The following is a 19,368-nucleotide window of genomic DNA, read 5'->3' on the forward strand; positions in this document are numbered from 1 at the left end:
CCTTGTGTCAGGTACAGAATAAGTAACAAAGACAAGTATGGTATACTTGCAGTGGAGCTTAATGGAAGAATTGCTGTTATTAATGACAGTCTTAGTATGCTGTTATTCTTAGTATGCTGTTAGTAATGGCAGTCAGTATGACCACAAGAGAGGCTATTGAAGGGTATATGACAAGATCATGGGAGAATAAAGCATGAATCCAATAGTTCAGAGTATCAGAAGATCATCTCTGTAGTAATGGAAATCACTAAGAATTATGACTGAAATGAAGGGAGAGAATGGCAGTGAGTGAACCAAGAGATGGAAACTTCCAGGAATGAAGGCATGGGTTGTGGGTTATGTAGGTGGGATTCAGATAGGAGGTGAAAAGAGGAGGCAAGAATTTCTTGGAACTAGTTCGGAGACACATAGTGTCGTATTAGGTGCCTCCCCCATTGGAAGAGGGAGCAAAGCCAGCTATAGTTGGAGAGATAATAGGAACTCAGTATATAAATTTTGTAAATCTAGGTCAGTACTTCATTTTAAAAATGAGGAAGTTATTTTTAACTTATTGCAAATTCATTGTTACTTAATTATGAAGAATTTTACAGTGTGGAATGTAAATAGATATTAATATCGATTAGTCCTCTACACTCTCTACAGCTTTCTTAAGTTGGTCATTCATATTTAGAACAATGAAATTCAGGCACTACAAATTCCTCCTGCAGATAAAAAGATTAAATTTTATCTTTGACTTTCTAAAATTGTAAGTATACACATGTATTCTACTTATAAATATGTTTGGCATGGAGGATGAAACAGAACATCTTTTTAACCTTATGTGTTATTAATATAAATTATTAATGGGTACCAAAGTAATACATTTTTTGACATAACAGTAGTGGGAAATTAAACAAAATTTAACAGCTGGATTCAATTTTAAAATCTGCATTGTTTTTTTTCTTTTTTTTAAACACTCTTCATTCATTCATTTCTACTGCTTCACTTATTGTGTGACATAGGTAGAAATTCTAGCTTCTTCCTTAGTGTTCAACCTCTGGCTCCCAACAGCATTAGGTCAGACAGGTCACAGGGAAGACAGCAAAGTGCACTATTTGATTTCCCTGAATTTGGAAACAAATGCTCTAAATGAGCATATTTAAATTTCTTAGAGATTAAATGCTAATATTAAGGGAAGATATTTCTCTCTAAATATTTCTCTGCTTGCTTTTATCAGGCAATGACAGTTTTATAACATTTTTATTTTGCCTTAACTTCTAGAAAAAAAGTCAAAGTAAAATTCAGGCAACAACTAGGCAACTCTAACAACAACCTTGTTGAAACAAGCAACAAAATATGTGTCTGGACACATTTATTTCTCAGGTTTTAAAAGGCCTTTAATTCTGGTTTTAAATTTTAGTGCCAAAGTTAAAGTTTATAACACACTTAATATCATTTGGAAAAAGTAGCATCTTAATGAAAACATAAGTATTTTACTTTTCGTTCCTCTGTGTGTCTCTTTAGATGGCATCTGTCTTTCATTTTTTTATGGAAAATAGAACAAGTCAGAAAAACTGTAATACTTTTTATCTGTTAAAATGACTTCCAAACATCCAGAGAGTTCACTGATTTCTCATATCACAAATTCTGTTTTATAATAAAAATAGTCCTTTAACTCCAATATTCACAAATAGTAAATTGATTAGTTTATTATATTTGAAAGTTTTTAGCTGTTTTTACAGACTTAACATAGATAGCTTACTCTGCAAAACAACATTTTCTTTCTCCGTGACTTAAAAAATACTTCTTGCATAATGGATCAACTTTGAGACACAGATAAAGATTCCTTTCTTCATATATGAATCCCACCAATCTTTCTAGGAAATATTATTAAAGTCTGTTTGTAAGGATTAGACTAACTAGTAACCGAAATGAACAAGTATATGGTCTGGTTACCATTAGCAATGTATCATAGCTGCTTATGACTTTCCTTGTGATATGGCAATTTATAAACTCTGAATTTGCAAACATCTTTCCGTCACACAGGAGCGCATATACACATGCATACTTACTTTTTAGAAGTATCTAATATTTCCAGGTACTCACTTGTCTAACTTCAGGTCACTTACTGTTCTATCCTTAAAATAAACATAGTTTATTTTACTTTTTTTTCTCAATCCTCATCTCTATACCTTAAGTTGTTTTATATATTGTTGAATAGTACGTTTATTTTTAACGTAAAAGTGGCATATAATCAGAACTTTGGCTTCTAGTAAATTTTCAGACTCTCTATTCTGAGATAAAGTCCCACTTGACAACCTAGATGTATTAATTGAATTTTTCATTTGAAAAAGGTAATAGAGAGGGGCGCCTGGGTGGCTCAGTGGGTTAAAGCCTCTGCTTTCAGCTCAGGTCATGATCTCAGGGTTCTGGGATCGAGCCCCGCATCGGGCTCTCTGCTCAGCAGGGAGCCTGCTTCCTCCCTTCTCTCTCTCTGTCTCCCTCTCTGCCTGCTTGTGATCTCTGTCTGTCAAATAAATAAATAAAAAAAAATCTAAAAAAAAAGAAAAAGGTAATAGAGAAACCATAGTCCAAAAAAAGAAAAAAGAGAGAAAAAAGAGAGAGAGAGTTAAAAAGGAGCAGGACATCACTGAGTGTTATAGACAACTAATGAATAGTTGAATACTGTATCAAAAACTAATGATGTACTATATGTTGGCTAACTAAACATAATAAAAATTAATTAATTAGTTAATTAATTAAAAATAAGATATGAAAACTGAAATCAGAGTTTCCCATAATGATAATTAACAATACCTAGGACTTCAAACTGTAGGAATTAATAACTAGTTGAATAGCATAAGGAACATCAGGCCATTATGTTTACAAATACTGTCCTTTCAGAATTTGAGAATTTGTAAATAGTCTCTTGCCCTTTTGAATTCATATCTTCTCAGATTAGCACTGTCCTCCAGTGCCTAGCAGGAGCAAATACAAATCTTCTCTAGAAGGATGCTTCCTTAATCCAGGCTCCTGGAAATTCTCGAATGTTGACCATGAGCTAAACCACTAACAATAAAAAGAAACAGCCTGGGAATGGGCCAACACAAGACAAATTCAACAAATGATTGCAAATTCAACAAATTCAATGCAATGATTCACTAACTTAGACCTCTAATTACTTCAGCAATTAGAATTTTCGGTACAAAATATTAAAATGATATATATATATAATGCTTAAGAAAAAACTTTAATAAGAGAGTGAATAAAAAGGTCACCTTGGTGGCTCAGTGGGTTAAAGCCTCTCTGTGCCTTCGGCTCAGGTTATGATCCCAGGGTCCTGGGATCAAGCCCTGCATTGGGCTCTCTGCTCAGCGGGGAGCCTACTTCCTCCTCTCTCTCTCTGCCTGCCTCTCTGCCTACTTGTGATCTCTGTCTGTCAAATAAATAAATAAAATCTTTTTTTAAAAAAGAGAGCAAATAAAAAATAATAACATAAATATAATTGACCAGTCAGATGTGAAAAAGTAACCAAGTCTCATAATAAAAGATATATCAATGAATTGGTAACTCAGCTTAATAGGTGACTAATGCCGCTGAGGGGAGGAGTAAATACACAAGGGAGGAAGCCGTAAGCCAGCGGGTAGCACAGAGATAGGGAGATGAGAAATAGGAGACAGAGTTAAGACATACAGATAGAATGAAAGAACATATATTCCATATCTAAGGGAAATTCTGCCTGGAAAGGATGTAAAGAATGAAGTAGAGGCACTATTAAACAGTAATGGGTGGCCATTTCTGCAAAACTGATCAAAGACAGGAGTCATCAGATTCTAGAATTAAGGAGTATCCTAAGTAGAGTTTTATAAAGTGAAATTTATACTTAGATTTATCATAATTAAATTATTTTTAAAATTAAATTATTTTATGATTTCTTATATTTAAAAATGAATATCAAATTAACACTATATTTATTTAAAAATCATTCAAAAATAAAATCATTAAGATATTAGCATTATTTTTAAAAAATGTTGGGTGCATAGTTGCTGTAACTTTGAGATCTGAAATCCATCAGAGATTCATTCTCTAGATCAGAAGTCAGTAAGGGGTGCTTGCAAATGTCTGCTTTTTTTCTTAAATAAGATTTTACTGCAATACAGACATGTCCGTTCATGTCTTGCTCGTGGCTACTTTTGAGCTACAGAAGCAAAGTTGAATGGTTGCAACAGCAACTGCATGGCTGTAGAGTCTAAAGTATTTACTCTATGCCCCTTTAAGAAAAAGTTTGCTGATCTCTCCTCTGGATGAAGCTAAGGTGATTAATTACTCCTAAAATAAAAAGACATTGTTAAATATCATCACCGGTGACAATATTATTTAACAGGTCAGTCTGTGGCACCATAATGTTCTGAAAGTATATCCATGTTATGAGAAATGTCAGTATGATTATTGAAGGGGAGGAATATGGAGAAAATGTAAGACAGGGAGAGCTTGCACAGGGCACTGTGATCAGGAGGACTTGGGTGGACATACTGGGACAGTCACCTCCTTTTAGAAGAGAACCAAGGGTATTGTATCAGAATAGGCACATTTCTGTAACAAGTCTGGTATCTCAGGGGTTAAGTCAAGTACAAAATCTGTCACTTCACAATCTGGTGGTATTGGTAGGACCCGTGATTCAGATCCTCACAGACATTTAGGGACTGAGGTTTTCTCCATGTGTCATTCCACCACACCTGGGGCATCAGATGGAGAAGTTAGCACCTGACTGGCAGGGTTTTGTAGTCCAGGTCTGCAAATGTCTTACATCTCTTCTGCCTGTATTTCTCTGACAACTTCGTCATTGTCTGTTGTACAGTCATATCACCTACTAGAAAGAGTAGAAAATGTAGCCTGACTGCCGTGTGCACAGGAAGAAGCATCATGGGTTAGTGAGCAGTCTTTTCCATTGGGAAGTAGAGGGCAAACACATCTTAATTTATAAATCTGCGAGTTAAACGTAGGCTTGCCATACTATGGGGAATAGTTTAAAAATAGTTTTTTGAGACAGTTGTAATTTTCTGCTTGATCTGTGGGTTCAGGCCACACTGCAGATGTAGAAGCTTCTAGCAAGTAGCTGTCTGTGCCTGCATCTCAGTGAAACAGAGCCCGTACTGTTCAGTCATCTGCAGACCAGTACCATAGTATCACTTGGGAGCTTGTTAGGCATGAAGAATCAGGCTTCACTCTGATCTGCATGTTGAAAGATCCTCAGGTGATTTGTATGAGCATTTCAAATTTCTGAGCATCAGGTTAGAGCAGTTTCTCTAGTCATGTCATGTGCTAATTGTTCTGACATATTCTAAATGTTCCTAAATGTTCAGTGACCACAGACACTATAGTTACCATTTTATATAGCTAAAAATATAATCAATTTTATGTTTCTTCTAGCCTCCAAACCTGTCATCATTAGATTTTCCTATTAAGAGACCAAGGATTATTCTTTATATAAATCTTAGCATGAAAACAAAAAAGCCAGAAATTTGAAAGTGTTGTAGTCCTTTGAAAAATTAATCCCAGAGAGACTTTCCACCCTTTTATTTAGTTGACAAAGAAAGGATGAAAATTGTTATAGCTTTTCAAAGTAATGATTATACAATTTGAGGGAAGATTTATATATATATATGTATGTATGTATGTGTATATATATATATATATATATATATATATATATATGCAGCTGTCTTATCAAATATAACAAAGGCATAACAATAATTAGCAAAATGCTTCAAAGCATAGAAAGTCATAGATAATTATACAAGCACAATAACTGTTATCTATAGGGTTGGTTTGTTGCTTAGTATCCACATACATATTTTTACCATGTTCCTTTAGTAATTAATATGGGTAATGTATTAGATTCTCGTGGGTTAACCTCACATACAAAAATTACACAAAAAATATAACCTTATATATAAATTTTCTCTCTCACTCCCTCTAAAATATTTATAGTATTAAAATAACATAATTATATATTATATATAATTATGTATTTATTTTAAGGAATTGGCCCAAACAGTTATGGACACCGAGAAGTCCCAGGATCTGCAGTCAGAACCAGCAGGAGACCCAAGAGAACCAATGGTATACTTCTAGTCGTTTTCCAAAGACCTGAGAATGAGAATAGCTGATGGTATATATTCCAGTCTGAGTTTGAGTCAGGAAACAGAAGGCTGATGTCCCATTTCAAAGACATTCAGGCAGAGAGAGCAAATTCTCTTACACACCACTTTGGTTCTGTTAACGTCTTTGATGGGTGGATGAAATGAACCTACACTGGGGAGGGCAACCTGCTTTATTCAGTCTACCAACTTTAATTTTAAGCACATTCAAAAACACCCTGACAGACACATCCAGAATAATGTTTACATAAATATCTGGGTGCCCCAGGGCCCCATTAAGTTGATACATGAAAGTAACCATCACAGGTGCTATGACCCTACACTTACTTGATTTTATAACCACTTGTTTTTCTTATTACCTATTTTGTCATTCCACTATCTTTTGTCACTATGGAATAATGTCATAATCATTATATTTCTAATTTCCCTCATCTGCTTCTGCATAAAATCAGTAACAGCATAGATGTGCGCACGCGTGCACACACACACACACACACCATCAATTAAAAAGTTGGTCTGATATTTCAGCTACTTAAAGTGTTTCATCAGCCAACTAGATTTTAAGAGAAAGATTTGTTGTTGCTGTTGCTGTTGCTCTTTTTAACTAGAAGAAACGTAACTAATATGAGTGAAGATATTTCTAAGGAAAATAATTCAATAAATGATTTTTTTAACTTCTCTATCCCTACTGCCTTCCTGAAAGGCATTTCTTGGAAAGTTACATTCCTCTTATCTGAGAAAGGTGAAGTTTTTGTTAAGTGTGCTGCAATTTTCAAATTTTAGATTCCAGAGACTTCTTATCCTTTCTCTAGTGCCAATATATATTTTTTTAAGATTTTATTTACTTATTTCAGAGCATGAGTAGGGGGAGGAACAGAGGGAGAGAAAGAGAGAATCCCAAGGAGACTCCAAGCCAAGCACAGAGCCCAATATGGGACTCAATCCCACAGCCCGAAAATCAAGAGTGGGAGCTTAACTGACTGAGCCACCAGGCGCCCCTCTCTAGTGCCAATTTTAAGCAAGGTAAAAGAAAAATAATTTAAGTGAGACTAAGCTCCTTGCTTATCTCTGTTTTTCCTCATTACTTGCATTTATAGAAGATAAAATCTGTTTCATATACAAATACACATGTGGCATACCCTGTAGCATTTTATTATACAGGAAGTAGGAGAGGGTTTGTCCGGTGGTTGTTCTGAAATACCTACCCTTTCACCATTGAATAGTTCCATTTCTAGAAGAATTAAATTTCCTTGTCCCATATAAATAAATGATTTAAAAGAATTAATCCCATTAAAATTTTTTAGGGCATATGAACTGGTTAAACTGAAGGTATTCACATATACTCTGAAGTTTCTTTCTGCCCATCCAAGTGAGCACAATTTATGTACTCTAGGAGGCACCCCCAGCCTCCCTTACCCCATCAGTAGGGGTGTCCGTCATTCATGCTTCTGGTTAGGCAGAGAGTGAACAGGTTGGCACCCTCAAAACTACCATGAGGGCAAGATCAGCCTGGAGAAAGTCTGATGGGGCAACCAGAGGAGCAAAGAGACAACTGAAAAAAGAGATGGGAAGAGGAAACTATTTTCCTGGTGCAGCAAGTGTCCTCTGAGAGGAAAAGGGGCATTCTGTGTCATCTGGTTAAAGCAATAGTGTCCTTTCATTGATCTGGATCGTTATGACTTTAGGAAGATATAATACTTTTCTCCTTTAGGATGCTTATTCAAGAAGCATTCACTTTCCAAGCCTCGCCATGGCTAAAGGTTGGGTTGGAGCAATTTGGATGATAACAGAAAGCAGCCAATTACCAAAGATTCCCTGTCAATGAAACTCTCTGTGCAAAACTGTTCCCTGTGGCATTATTCTGAAGACACATTCATGGGTAGCAGTTGGGATAAGGAGACCCCCATGAAGAGTATGTCTAGACTAGTAGGTTTATTTTATAGCTTTAAAGAGACAGGAAGGAGCCAGAAGGGCCATCAGAAGTCCTAGATCATTCCCATAAGAGATTTTTGGTAGGGTGACCTCCGTGATTCAATAATTTATAGCCAAAACTTAATGAAAGTGAGAAATTCTCAATAAAAGTGTTGGAATAGAAACAGAAAAGCTGACTGGTGAATGTATGCTCTCTTCCCCTTCACTGCTTCCCATGCAGATTAAAATGTGACCACTGCATTTTTGAGGAGGTCACTTTAACACCTATAGATAGCTTCCTTTTCATGATCAATATTTCTTCTACCTTTAAAATACAAATTTCAACAGTTAAATGCTTTGCACTCTAAAGGAAATAAAATTTCAAGTAATTGTTTTCTTAACCAAAGAATTAAAATATTATCTGTGGTTTCAGCTTCTTTATTTTTTTTTTAAATTAGGATATGTCTTGAATTAAGTTTCCTTTTTGTTTACTGTGTGTGTGGCTTTTTAAAATTATAATTTCTTATTAACATATAAGGTATTAAAAGCCCCAGGGGTACAGGTCTGTAAAGTGTTTTCAATTCTTAAGTGGATCAGATGCTTCATGAAAGGAATGAAGTCTGCCTTGTGCAGAGATGATGACTGTAAATCACATTATAATACGATACTACTCGTTCCAGTTTCATGGCTTTTTAGAAACCTTGCTCTGGGCAATAAATAAATAAATAAGTATAAATAAATAAATAAATAAATAAATAAATAGATTGTAAAAGCTTGGTAAGTTCATTGTGGCCTGAACACAAATACCTGTAAACGCAGGGTAGCCTGAGTGCATTATGTTGTAAATGTGTTCAGTTCAGTTCATTCACTCAGCAGACATTTATTGAACATGAACTAGATGCCAAGCATGACACAAACTCTGCTTTCAAAAGGCTGCATGGGGGCGCCTGGGTGGTTCAGTGGGTTAAGCCTCTGCCTTCGGCCCAGGTCATGATCCCAGGGTCCTGGGATCGAGCTCTGCGTCAGGCTCTCTGCTTAGCGGGGAGCCTGCTTCCCTTCCTCTCTCTCTCTGCCTGCCTCTCTGCCTACTTCTGATCTGTCTGTCAAATAAATAAATAAAATCTAAAAAAAAAAAAAAAAAAAGGCTGCATGAACTAAGGAAAATGACAACACCTATGCTTTCAGGACAGTCCAATCTAATGGAGGATATAAATAAAGGAAGGATCAAAACAAAGCAAAAATCTCATGACAAGAACTGTGATAGACATCAACACTGATTGAGGCCCTGGAGAGTGGGAGGTGCACTTTAGTGCTGGAGGAGCAGAAACGCTTCAGAAATGATGCAACTTTGAGCTGAACCTTGAAAAATAGGATTTTGCCAGTTACGGAGAAGTGGGTAAGAATTTCAGGCATGAGGAACAGAAGATGAGAAGACACAGAACTGGCATATTTTCAGAAGCAAGGGAAATCTGGGTCATTCTTGCATCGTGAAGTGGTGTGAAAGAGAGCTATACAAGCAGGATTGGATCATATTGTAAAGTACTTTACATGTTATGAATGTGAATTTTTCTCCAAGCTGGGATTGAGGAATCAGTAAATTGTTGTTGTTCTGTTTTAATTCGAGCATGACGATATTTTGAAGAATGTTTTAGGTAACACTGGATATGAAGAATCAGTGTAAGGAGAAAGTGGTTGTTGTGATGTGAGTTGTGAGTTTGTTACAGGAGTGGTCACAGGAAAGAGTGTATTTAAGGGACACTTCTAACATAGCCGATTGAATTTTGAGAAGGAAGATAGAGAATTTGGGGGGTGATGTAGGTTCAGTGCAAGGTTGTGTAATATTGGTCAGTGAGGATAAGAAACCGCACCTGGTAAAACTCAGGTCAAATTGTATAAATTCAAGAAATGACATACCAGATGCATGACATTTACACCAAACAATACTGATCATTAATTATGTTTGCTTTCAGGATAGCAAGTAGGGTGAGTGATACATTCTGAAATATGGGTGCAGAGGACAGTTCAGGAGTATATACTTTTGCTATAGAACCTGAGAAAACAAAATGAAACAAAATGAACCAGACTTATTGAAATGTGGGTGATGGCAGTGTGGAGCTCGTCTTATATTCCAAGACCATGTATGTATTAGATTGTCCTTTTTTTTTTTTTTTTAGATTTTTATTTACTTATTTGACACACAGAGAGAGAGAGAGATCACAAGTAGGCAGAGAAGCAGGCAGAGAGAGAGGAGGAAGCAGGCTCCCACTGAGCAGAGAGTCCGATGTGGGGCTCGATCCCAGGACCCTGAGATCATGACCTGAGCTGACGGCAGAGGCTTAAACCACTGAGCCACCCAGGCAGCCCTAGATTGTCCTTTTAATTTTAAATTATACTTTTTTCATTTTTTAAATTTATTCTCACATTTTGATCTGACATTGTAGAAAGTCTAGAACTAAATCACCACCAGAGAGGCAGTATATCACAGTGGTTGACAAGGGAGATTCTAGACCCAAATTGCTAGGTTCTGATATTTGCTCTGTCATTTATTACCTGTGTGATTTAGAGCAAGTGACTTAAACTTTCTTTGCTGGAATTTATTCATTTGTAAAATAGAAATGACGATAGCTAAGCACTGTTATTAGTAGAATACTATAATTACAGTGAGGAATAAATAAAAGCAAAACACTAACAGTGCCTTTAGCAAAGGCTAGCTACTAATCTAAGCATTTTGTATATATCATCTCATTAATTCTTCATAAAAAGCCCGCAAATTATGTATTATTACCCCGTTTGCAGATGAAGCAGTCATGGTTCAAAGATGTTGAGTGACTTGCCAAGTGAAGCAGAAAGTTTTTGGCAGACTCGCTACTTGAACTCAAACAGGGGTGCGCTGTCTGTCTTGCAACCAGTTTATTTTTTGATTCTTTCATGGGTGGTTATATTTTAAGCTACTGAGAAGATGAGCTCATACATGTAAAGTGTTTAGAACAAAGTCTGGCATGAATAAGTGCCAGGAGGCACTAGCTGCTCCTGTGACTGCTATTTCTACAACTTAATAGGTGTGAAAGAAAGAAGTGCCTCTTATATACACCTAAACGCATACAAAAACAGTTTCTTCTCATCAATATAACTTACACTTTATGAGAAAAGTCTCTATGACAGCAGTTTACTACTAGTAACGTTCTCTGAGCTTTTTGTTGTTATTTTTCTATTTATGTGGTGAATTGTCTAGCGTTATCGGGTAGGTTATGAACTCCATAAGAAAAGAAAGTTTGTCCCCCTTGTTTCTGTTTTTTACCTAGTAACTAGCAAAGAGGTGGACACACTGTAGGTAATCAGTAAATATGTAAGATAAACAAAGACAGGCAATAAAAATGAGAAGAAAGGAATCTTTTTTTTTTTTGTTTAACCTTATTCACTTGCACCGCCTCTGAAAAAAACATTGAAATAAGAGGGACATATTGCATAATTTTTCTAAAACCCTTAGTAAGGTTTCAAGCAGGCCCTTGGCGTTAAAAAAATGTGTGCATGAAAGAATCATAAACGGGCTTTCAGGCCCACTTAATGGTATCACTGAATCCCCCACCTGCTTTGTCTGAAGAGTAGCTAAGAAGGCAGATAACATTTCCTAGAGTTACAGCAAGATGCAAGGCAACTCCAGAACACTGTGATTTACCAGCCAGGAGATTTCCTGGTTCTCAACAACGGATATTTGAATCAAAAGATGAAAGTTTTTTTTTTTTTTCCTCCAAAAAGAAAAGATATTTATATTACTATATTGTGCAGAATAATATGCCACCCACTTACTTACTCTCACACAAAATTTTTATGTCTTATTTCTCCTCCATGAGATAAGACTAGCAAATAAGTTTCTCCCCCTGATGTTCTCAGCAAGAATAAGCTATGAGAGTACTGCTATGTTTCTTTTAATATCTGATATTAGACACTAGTCTTCCAATTCTTGGGATACAGGAATATAAGACAAAGGACTGTAAGGAAGGAATGTAGAGCAGAAAGTGGAAAGCGTTGATTTCCTAGTGGAAATTATTGTCTTACACATAAACCTCTGGAGAGATGAACACAAGAAAGGAGAGATAAGTGTTCTTAAATGTCAATCTTTTTTTGGAAAGGGGTAGATTCTTGGTACTAATTTTACCCTAAAAAAGTGTTTAGTATTAGATTTACAGATTGCTGAGGATTCTATCTTCTTTGGATGTTGCTATCATTTTTATCATGTGTTTATCACATATATATATTTGAATTAGTACTGAGTGGGTATTAAATAAAATGTCCTGCATAAGCCGTGGTTCTAAGCCCCCAGAGATGTCACTGTCCTGATACATAATTCAGAAAACAAAGTAAAGCTGATGCACTTACCTTTTGTTTAACACTTTTTTTCTTTATTTGTTTAATCTTATGCACCCAAAGTGGGGCTCAGACTCATGGCCCCCAGAGCAAGAGTTTCATGCTCTTTCAACTGAGCCAGGCAGGCACCCCAATAATTACTTGTTTTGATTCAGCTCACCTGTCTATTTTTTTTAAACATGTCAGTATAACGTAATAATATATTAATGTCCATGTGAATGCAGCATAGAGAATTGTTCATTACCCCTGAAAGCTATATGCTTCGAGTTTTAGTTAAAAAAAGACTATTTTTATCATGGTGAAGTCTTAATCTAGATATAAATATTTAATTCTGAGGGGAAATTTAGTGGACTCATGGGAAGAAAAGGGATGAATGCCAGGGGGAGAACCTCATTTCTGTGGTTATAGTAACGGAAAAGTAGATTGAAGTGTTGTAAACAAAGACATATAATGATTAGATTTTCACTTCTAACTCAAGTCTATCTCTACTAAATCAGATGAATTTCATATTGCCTTTTATAATGGACTATTCTCTCATCTTAAAATATTTATTAAGGCTATAATTATTTTCATATACTTATAGTTCTGAAATTACACAATATTAATGGTTATGCTTTTTTATGCTATAGTTCCCAGAAATTTAGGTTTGCAAAGCAAATAAAAGGAAATATTATCATCAACTTTAAAAAATCTAAACATTAATTGTGTATGTTATTTCATAAAAATATTAAAACAATCTGAATTAAAATTCAACCAGTGTATTTTTATGGTGTTTGGAACTGCAAGTTACTTTAGAGGCTTTTGCTGTTTCTTATATTCATATTAATGTTATTGGATTCAAAACCCCCTTTTTAAATGCATGAGTTACATGTAATTAATTCTACCATCCTAGAATAGAACCTTTGTCTGCTTTTAAGAACCCTCTTCTTTGTGCAGTGTCTTTACGAGATCGGATTACCTGCAGCCCTTAGTCCATAACCTATACTGTAAACAGAATTGTAACACATTGCCCAAAAGGAAAGATAGAATAAATTTAAAATACATTAGATTTTTGCAAAGATGGATTACTGCAGCATAGAAATACCTATGGAGAGAGGACTAGATATATTTTTTGAAATTGTATAGATAACACTTCCGATTTGTGACACAAAGAAATGAGTTGTGGTAAGAAAGAGAATGAAATTAGCTATAGTGGCTTTTGTACAACCAAGTCTCACTTTACAGAATAAGAGTATTCTTCAAAATGTGGAAAATTAGGGTGCCTGGGTGGCTCAGTGGGTTAAAGCCTCTGCCTTCGGCTCAGGTCATGATCTCAGGGTCCTGGAATCAGGCCCCACATCCGGCTCTCTGCTCAGTGGGGAGCCTGCTTCCTCCTCTCTCTCTGCCTGCCTTTCTGCCTGCTTGTGACCTCTGTCTGTCAAATAAATAAATAAAATCTTTTAAAAAATGTGGAAAATTAATTTAAAAAACACATCTTAGTTTACACATAATAGCCAAACCCACTTTGAAAAGAAAGCATGTGTGCACACAGTGTGAGTGTATGTGTGTATGTGTGGGTATGTGTGTGCTTCTTTACCCAGTGCTTTGTATCTAGGCAGATGTGGTAAAATCACCTTTAAGAAAAAGCTTATAAAGCCCTTCTTATGTATCTCCAAACCACAAATCTCAAATCCTAATTTTGAAAGAGTTTTTTATAGCTTTTATGTAAAAGCACTTGTGTATTTACATTCACATAGAAGTGACATATCTCCTAGATCGTGAGGACGGTATTGGGAGAGATTTTCATAGAATTTTTTTACCTGGATTAAAAGCTCCATGAGGGCAGGCATTGTTCCATTTCGATCACTGAAATGTCCCAAACCACTGAAATGTCCCAAACATTACAGCATGCACAGTGAGCTCTCAATAAATACTTGATGAGGGGCGCCTGGGTGGCTCAGTAGGTTGAGGCCTCTGCCTTCGGCTCAGGTCATGATCCCAGAGTCCTGGGATCAAGCCCAGCATCGGGCTCTTTGCTCAGCGGCGAGCCTGCTTCCCCTTCTCTCTCTGTCTGCCTGCCTCTCTGCCTACTTGTGATTTCTCTGTCAAATAAATAAATAAAATTTTTAAAAATTAATTAATTAATTAATTAATACTTGATGAAATAAATAAATAAATACATACTTGATGAGTGAATGGATGGACAGTTTGTAAATGATCATCACCCTGCTTATATTTTAGATCATGAAAATGAAAATGTAGGCAGCATAAGTTACTTATGCATCCATGGTGGCTGAAGCCCACTATGCAGCTTCCTAAGGCAGTGGGTAATATCCTTCAATAAATTATCTCACTGTTAAGTGCTAAATTAGTGATAAAAATAAACATCTAACCAAGGTTAGATATCCTAAATAAAAATTTCCAGGCAAACATATTCTTATATTTTATATACCTCCCTACATAAACCATTCTGAGATTTACAGGGCATTCCCATGTGAGGTAAACAAACAAGCAAACGTCATTTATAAGAAAATTTATTTACCCACTCAAAAAATACCTAATAAATTCTTTTTTTTTTTTTAAGCAGTATGCTAAGCAGTGAGGATATAATTGTATACACATGACTGTCATGGTTCCTGTCACATGGACATTTCCTTTTGTGACAGAAACAAATGAAACCAAGTAAACACATACATATGCAAAATAAATTTGCCTTGCGATGAGTACTTTGAACAAAATAAATGGAGACTGGGAGTTTGGAGATTGAATGAATTTGTAGGGGAGGCAGTTTTGATGAGATAACACTTCAGCTGGGATCGGAAAGTTGCAAACTCAACTTAAAAAGGAACTTCCTCATTTGGGTAGGGTTTAAAACATCTCCATAGGTAGACATATATTCCACTGGAAGATGGAGAGGGGAGGAAGTGTCTACACCTTGGACATACAGCAATTGGTAGAGTTGAAAATTATTCTGTCAAGTAGTTAATGTCCATTTACCAAAGTGGAAACATTCCTATCCCGTGAAGTAGATATGATGAAACACTTGTATTTTTTTCATATTATCCAGTCAATATTTTGGGATGTTAAAATAAATGCTTAATATAAAACAAAGGAATAGAATTTTGGTCACACCCAAACTAATGCAGTATAGTTTTAGAGTTAAGTTTGACTCTATTTCTATTTTTATTTGATTTCTTTGTTTTGTACATCTTTCCCAGGATAGTCCACTGGTCTTACAGTCTGACAGGAATGTAACAGTGAATGCAAGAAATCACATGGGGCAGTTAACTGGACAGCTGACAGTAGGTGAGTGCACTGGGGGTAAAGATTGCTTTTACCATCTTACTCCATTTGAAGATTTGTGATTGTTTAAATGGGGGAAAGCGAAAGTCTGTTATTTCTCTAATATAAAATTAGACATCTTTTTTCAGCCTATCTATCTTGCATAAGATTTGATTTTTCATAAACTAATTATAGTTTCCTCTAATGGCAGTTCTTACTCTTGTCAATGTGTCACTTTGAGACAATTACATATATGTTATTGTAATTACTCTTGAATTATGAAATGTACCATTTTTCTAACAAATATCTTCCTGGTGTATATAAAACACATGAGATATAATAGCATGTGGTCTCCATGTCCTTTGTTTTAGGTAAATAATGTCCTAAGAGATATTATCTGCTAATGTAAATTAGAAATGACATATTAGTTGAATATAGTAAATCTTAACATTTATCAGTTACTTCTAAATCTGGTGTTGAGATTATTTATATTTTAAGATTTATAAGTTTTAGAAGTTATAAACATAATCCAATGATAAAATATTGTTTTCTGATATCATCAAAAAATTAGTGATTTGTATTACATGGCATTATTATTTGACTCAGTTTTTGTAAGAAAACAGGCAAATAAGAAGTCAGTTGTAATTATGTAAAATAATAAAAAGATTTGATTTGTGTGTAACTGTCAAAATATCTTTAGAATGCTGTACTTTTTTGTGGAGAAATTACCCAGTATTGATAATATATGTATGTATATAAAAGTATATTATAAGTAGTAAATTACATTTTCAAGGAATGAGTTGTCCTTATCTTAATGAAAAATTAATGAGCACTATAACACAAATGTATACTTCTACTAGTTCTTTTTAAGTTACACCAGAATATGATATTTGAAAAGTGAGATTCATAAACATTAATTTGATTGTGTCTACTTCCTTTGTAGGTATATGAAATACTTTTTGATATGTTATTTGCTTTAATGAAGCAAAAAATACAATTTATATTTTAACATATGTGTATTTCTAAAAATATATTTGCACTTTATAATAATTCAGTTTTATTTTATGTTATGTTCTCATTATAGAAGTTGGTCACTAGTCATCATCAATTGAACACTAGGGGATAAAAATCAAAGGAGGATAAAGTGAAAAGTTGAACAGGAAGTTTTATTAATAGATAGGGCTATATGTAAAACATATTTTTTTTTGGTAGTCTCCCTAAGTCACAAGTGATTGTGTTTGGGAAACCCAGAGTAGCTGCTGTGTGGTCCTGTAGTGTAAGCATGATAAGAAGGTCTATAATTCCATGTCTGTAACATTATCTCAGTAAAACATTAATAGCAATTGGATATTAAATAATTGGAATGTCATTGTTCTAAATATTTTAAAATCTGCTTAGAGTCACCATTGTATGCTTCATCTAAGGTCTCCTATATCATCATAATTTTCCTTGTTTAATGGCTCAGTAAATTTTGGAGAATAAATTCACTCCCAGGAACCACTAACTTTTATTGTCAAAATCATTGACTCATCTTGGATATATTCATTCCATTTATCAAGAATCCGTGACATATCCAAATTATATAGAAACCTTCATTAAAATCCACAATTTCTCATTTTTCTGTCTTTCTTCATTACTTCTTCAAAGCTGAGAGTCATGGATGCCTTAAGTTTTACTATATGGTAATAAGGCAGTGTCATTTGCAAGAAATTCAACAAAATGATATTATCACTTAGTTCTGGTTTGCTTTTCATAATTCACATTCTGAGGATTAAACACCACCTTAAAAAAAAAAAAAAAAAAAAAACATGGGCGCCTGGGTGGCGTTAAGCTGCTGCCTTCGGCTCAGGTCAGGTCATGATCTCAGGGTCCTGGGATCAAGCCCTGCATCGGGCTCTCTGCTCAGCGGGGAGCCTGCTTCCCTCTCTCTCTCTCTGCCTGCCTCCCCATCTACTTGTGATTTCTCTCTGTCAAGTAAATAAATAAAATCTTTAATAAAAAAAAAAACAATTAGAGATAGCTTCTGCAGCAGAGTTGACTTTTTTGGCTCCTTCTGAGGTCTGAGGGGCTTGCCTTCATTGCCCAGGGGGATTTACAAAACAGCCAGTCAGGGAGTGGGAGTACTGAACAGCAGGGGTGCATCTTTACTGGTTCTCTGCCTTTCTAGCGGCTGTCAATAAGCTATATACGCTCAAATTTGTTTTTTTTTTTTTTAATGATAAGAGAAGATATGCTTTACGAGAACAATTTAGCACTAAGATTTTTTAACGAGAATATTTTTCTTTGATTTGTTTTCTCAGTATTTTGAGTCAATATACACTAGTAATAAAGTCCATATGATGAAACAAATGTTTTTTAAAATACCGCAAGTTTATAAAGAGATAAAAAATTAAAATGTACATATATATATAATTACATAAAAAGTAATACATTCTTTATCCATTTGAAAGCTATTTGTATCCTATATAATTAAACCACACTGGCCTTGCTGGTGGTAAAGATGTAAAAAGAAATGTGACTAATGACATGATCCTACTATGTTTAAGGAGAAACATCTGAACTTTTTATGGAAAACCAGAGTTTTCCTTTCACATACCCTGAACAAAATGAACATGTTGTTTAATAGAAAGAAAACTGGATGATAGAGTGTACACTATTTTTAGCAACTCTCCATCCAAAGAAGCACCAGCCTGCCAACACTATGGTCTGGTGCTTTAAGGAAAGCTCAGAGCGTGACCACAAAGTGCGTGGATAAAGTAATTGTGAAGCAAGGGATAGAACATGTTTGCCAGTTCAGCTTTATTCAGGGATAAAAATTTAGGCTGATATGTCTATTAAGTATTCCTTCTGATGTATACTTTCACCTGGGCTTGTCATTAGTCAGATGAAGTGAGAACTCAAAATGTTAGTGTTTGTGGCTGGGTCTCCTCAGTTCAGAAGTGAAGAAAACTGATGATAAAATTGGTAACCTTTAGTAAAAACTGAAGATCCTAAGACTGTTAACTGTGTCGATGCCCTTCTGGCCACCTCCATATATTTCTAATATCCAAAACAGGTAGAGAGGCGCGCGCATGCACACACACACACACACAAACAGGCTACCCCATAGAATTCTACACCATAGAATTGGTGTATGGAAAGTACTAGGAAAAAAAGCTGGCATAACACTTAAATAAACATTTTGAGTCAGAGACTACACACTGAAGGATTGATTGAGACATCAGCATTTTATTCAGTGCAATATGCTACAAGGTAATTAGAGTCAAGAAGCTTTTCTAAAAATATTTGCTGTCACCTATCACGGTAAAATAAACCTTCAGTAATGCAAGCAGTGAATAAAATCACATAAACTCTAAAGTGAATCACATAATTTAATCACATAATTTTAACAATAACTATGTTACTATTAAGAATTTATTTTATAATAGTGTTTATTAGATTAAGCCATGAGAATTTTTTAATGTTCCACAAATTAAAGTTAATCCATATATCCAAAGATTTCACAATGCCTGTCACAAAACATTCTTGCTAGAAAGGCACTTTGAATTATGACTATTAAGAGATGTTATAGATAACCAAACAACATCTGAACAACACTGAACATAAGCTCAGTGAAAATTATTTTCAAAACACCAGAATATGTGGATTTTACACTAACACTGATATTATGAGGATAATCATGTGATTTATA

General features: G+C 35.1%; 1 protein-coding gene across 7 annotated transcripts in view; it reads left to right on the forward strand.

The window, feature by feature from the left end:
- Nucleotides 1–19,368, forward strand: part of SGCZ (sarcoglycan zeta) — a 1,087,941-nt gene that overhangs the window by 950,581 nt on the left and 117,992 nt on the right. For all 7 annotated transcript variants that reach the window (XM_082715514.1, XM_082715520.1, XM_082715515.1 and 4 more), the window contains one exon: nt 15,614–15,701. In XM_082715514.1, the coding sequence (XP_082571640.1) occupies nt 15,614–15,701 (88 nt within the window). The remainder of the gene's footprint in view (nt 1–15,613; nt 15,702–19,368) is intronic.

Source organism: Mustela nivalis (genome assembly GCF_964662115.1).
Source record: "Mustela nivalis genome assembly, chromosome: 20".
NCBI classification, from domain to species: Eukaryota; Metazoa; Chordata; class Mammalia; order Carnivora; family Mustelidae; genus Mustela; species Mustela nivalis.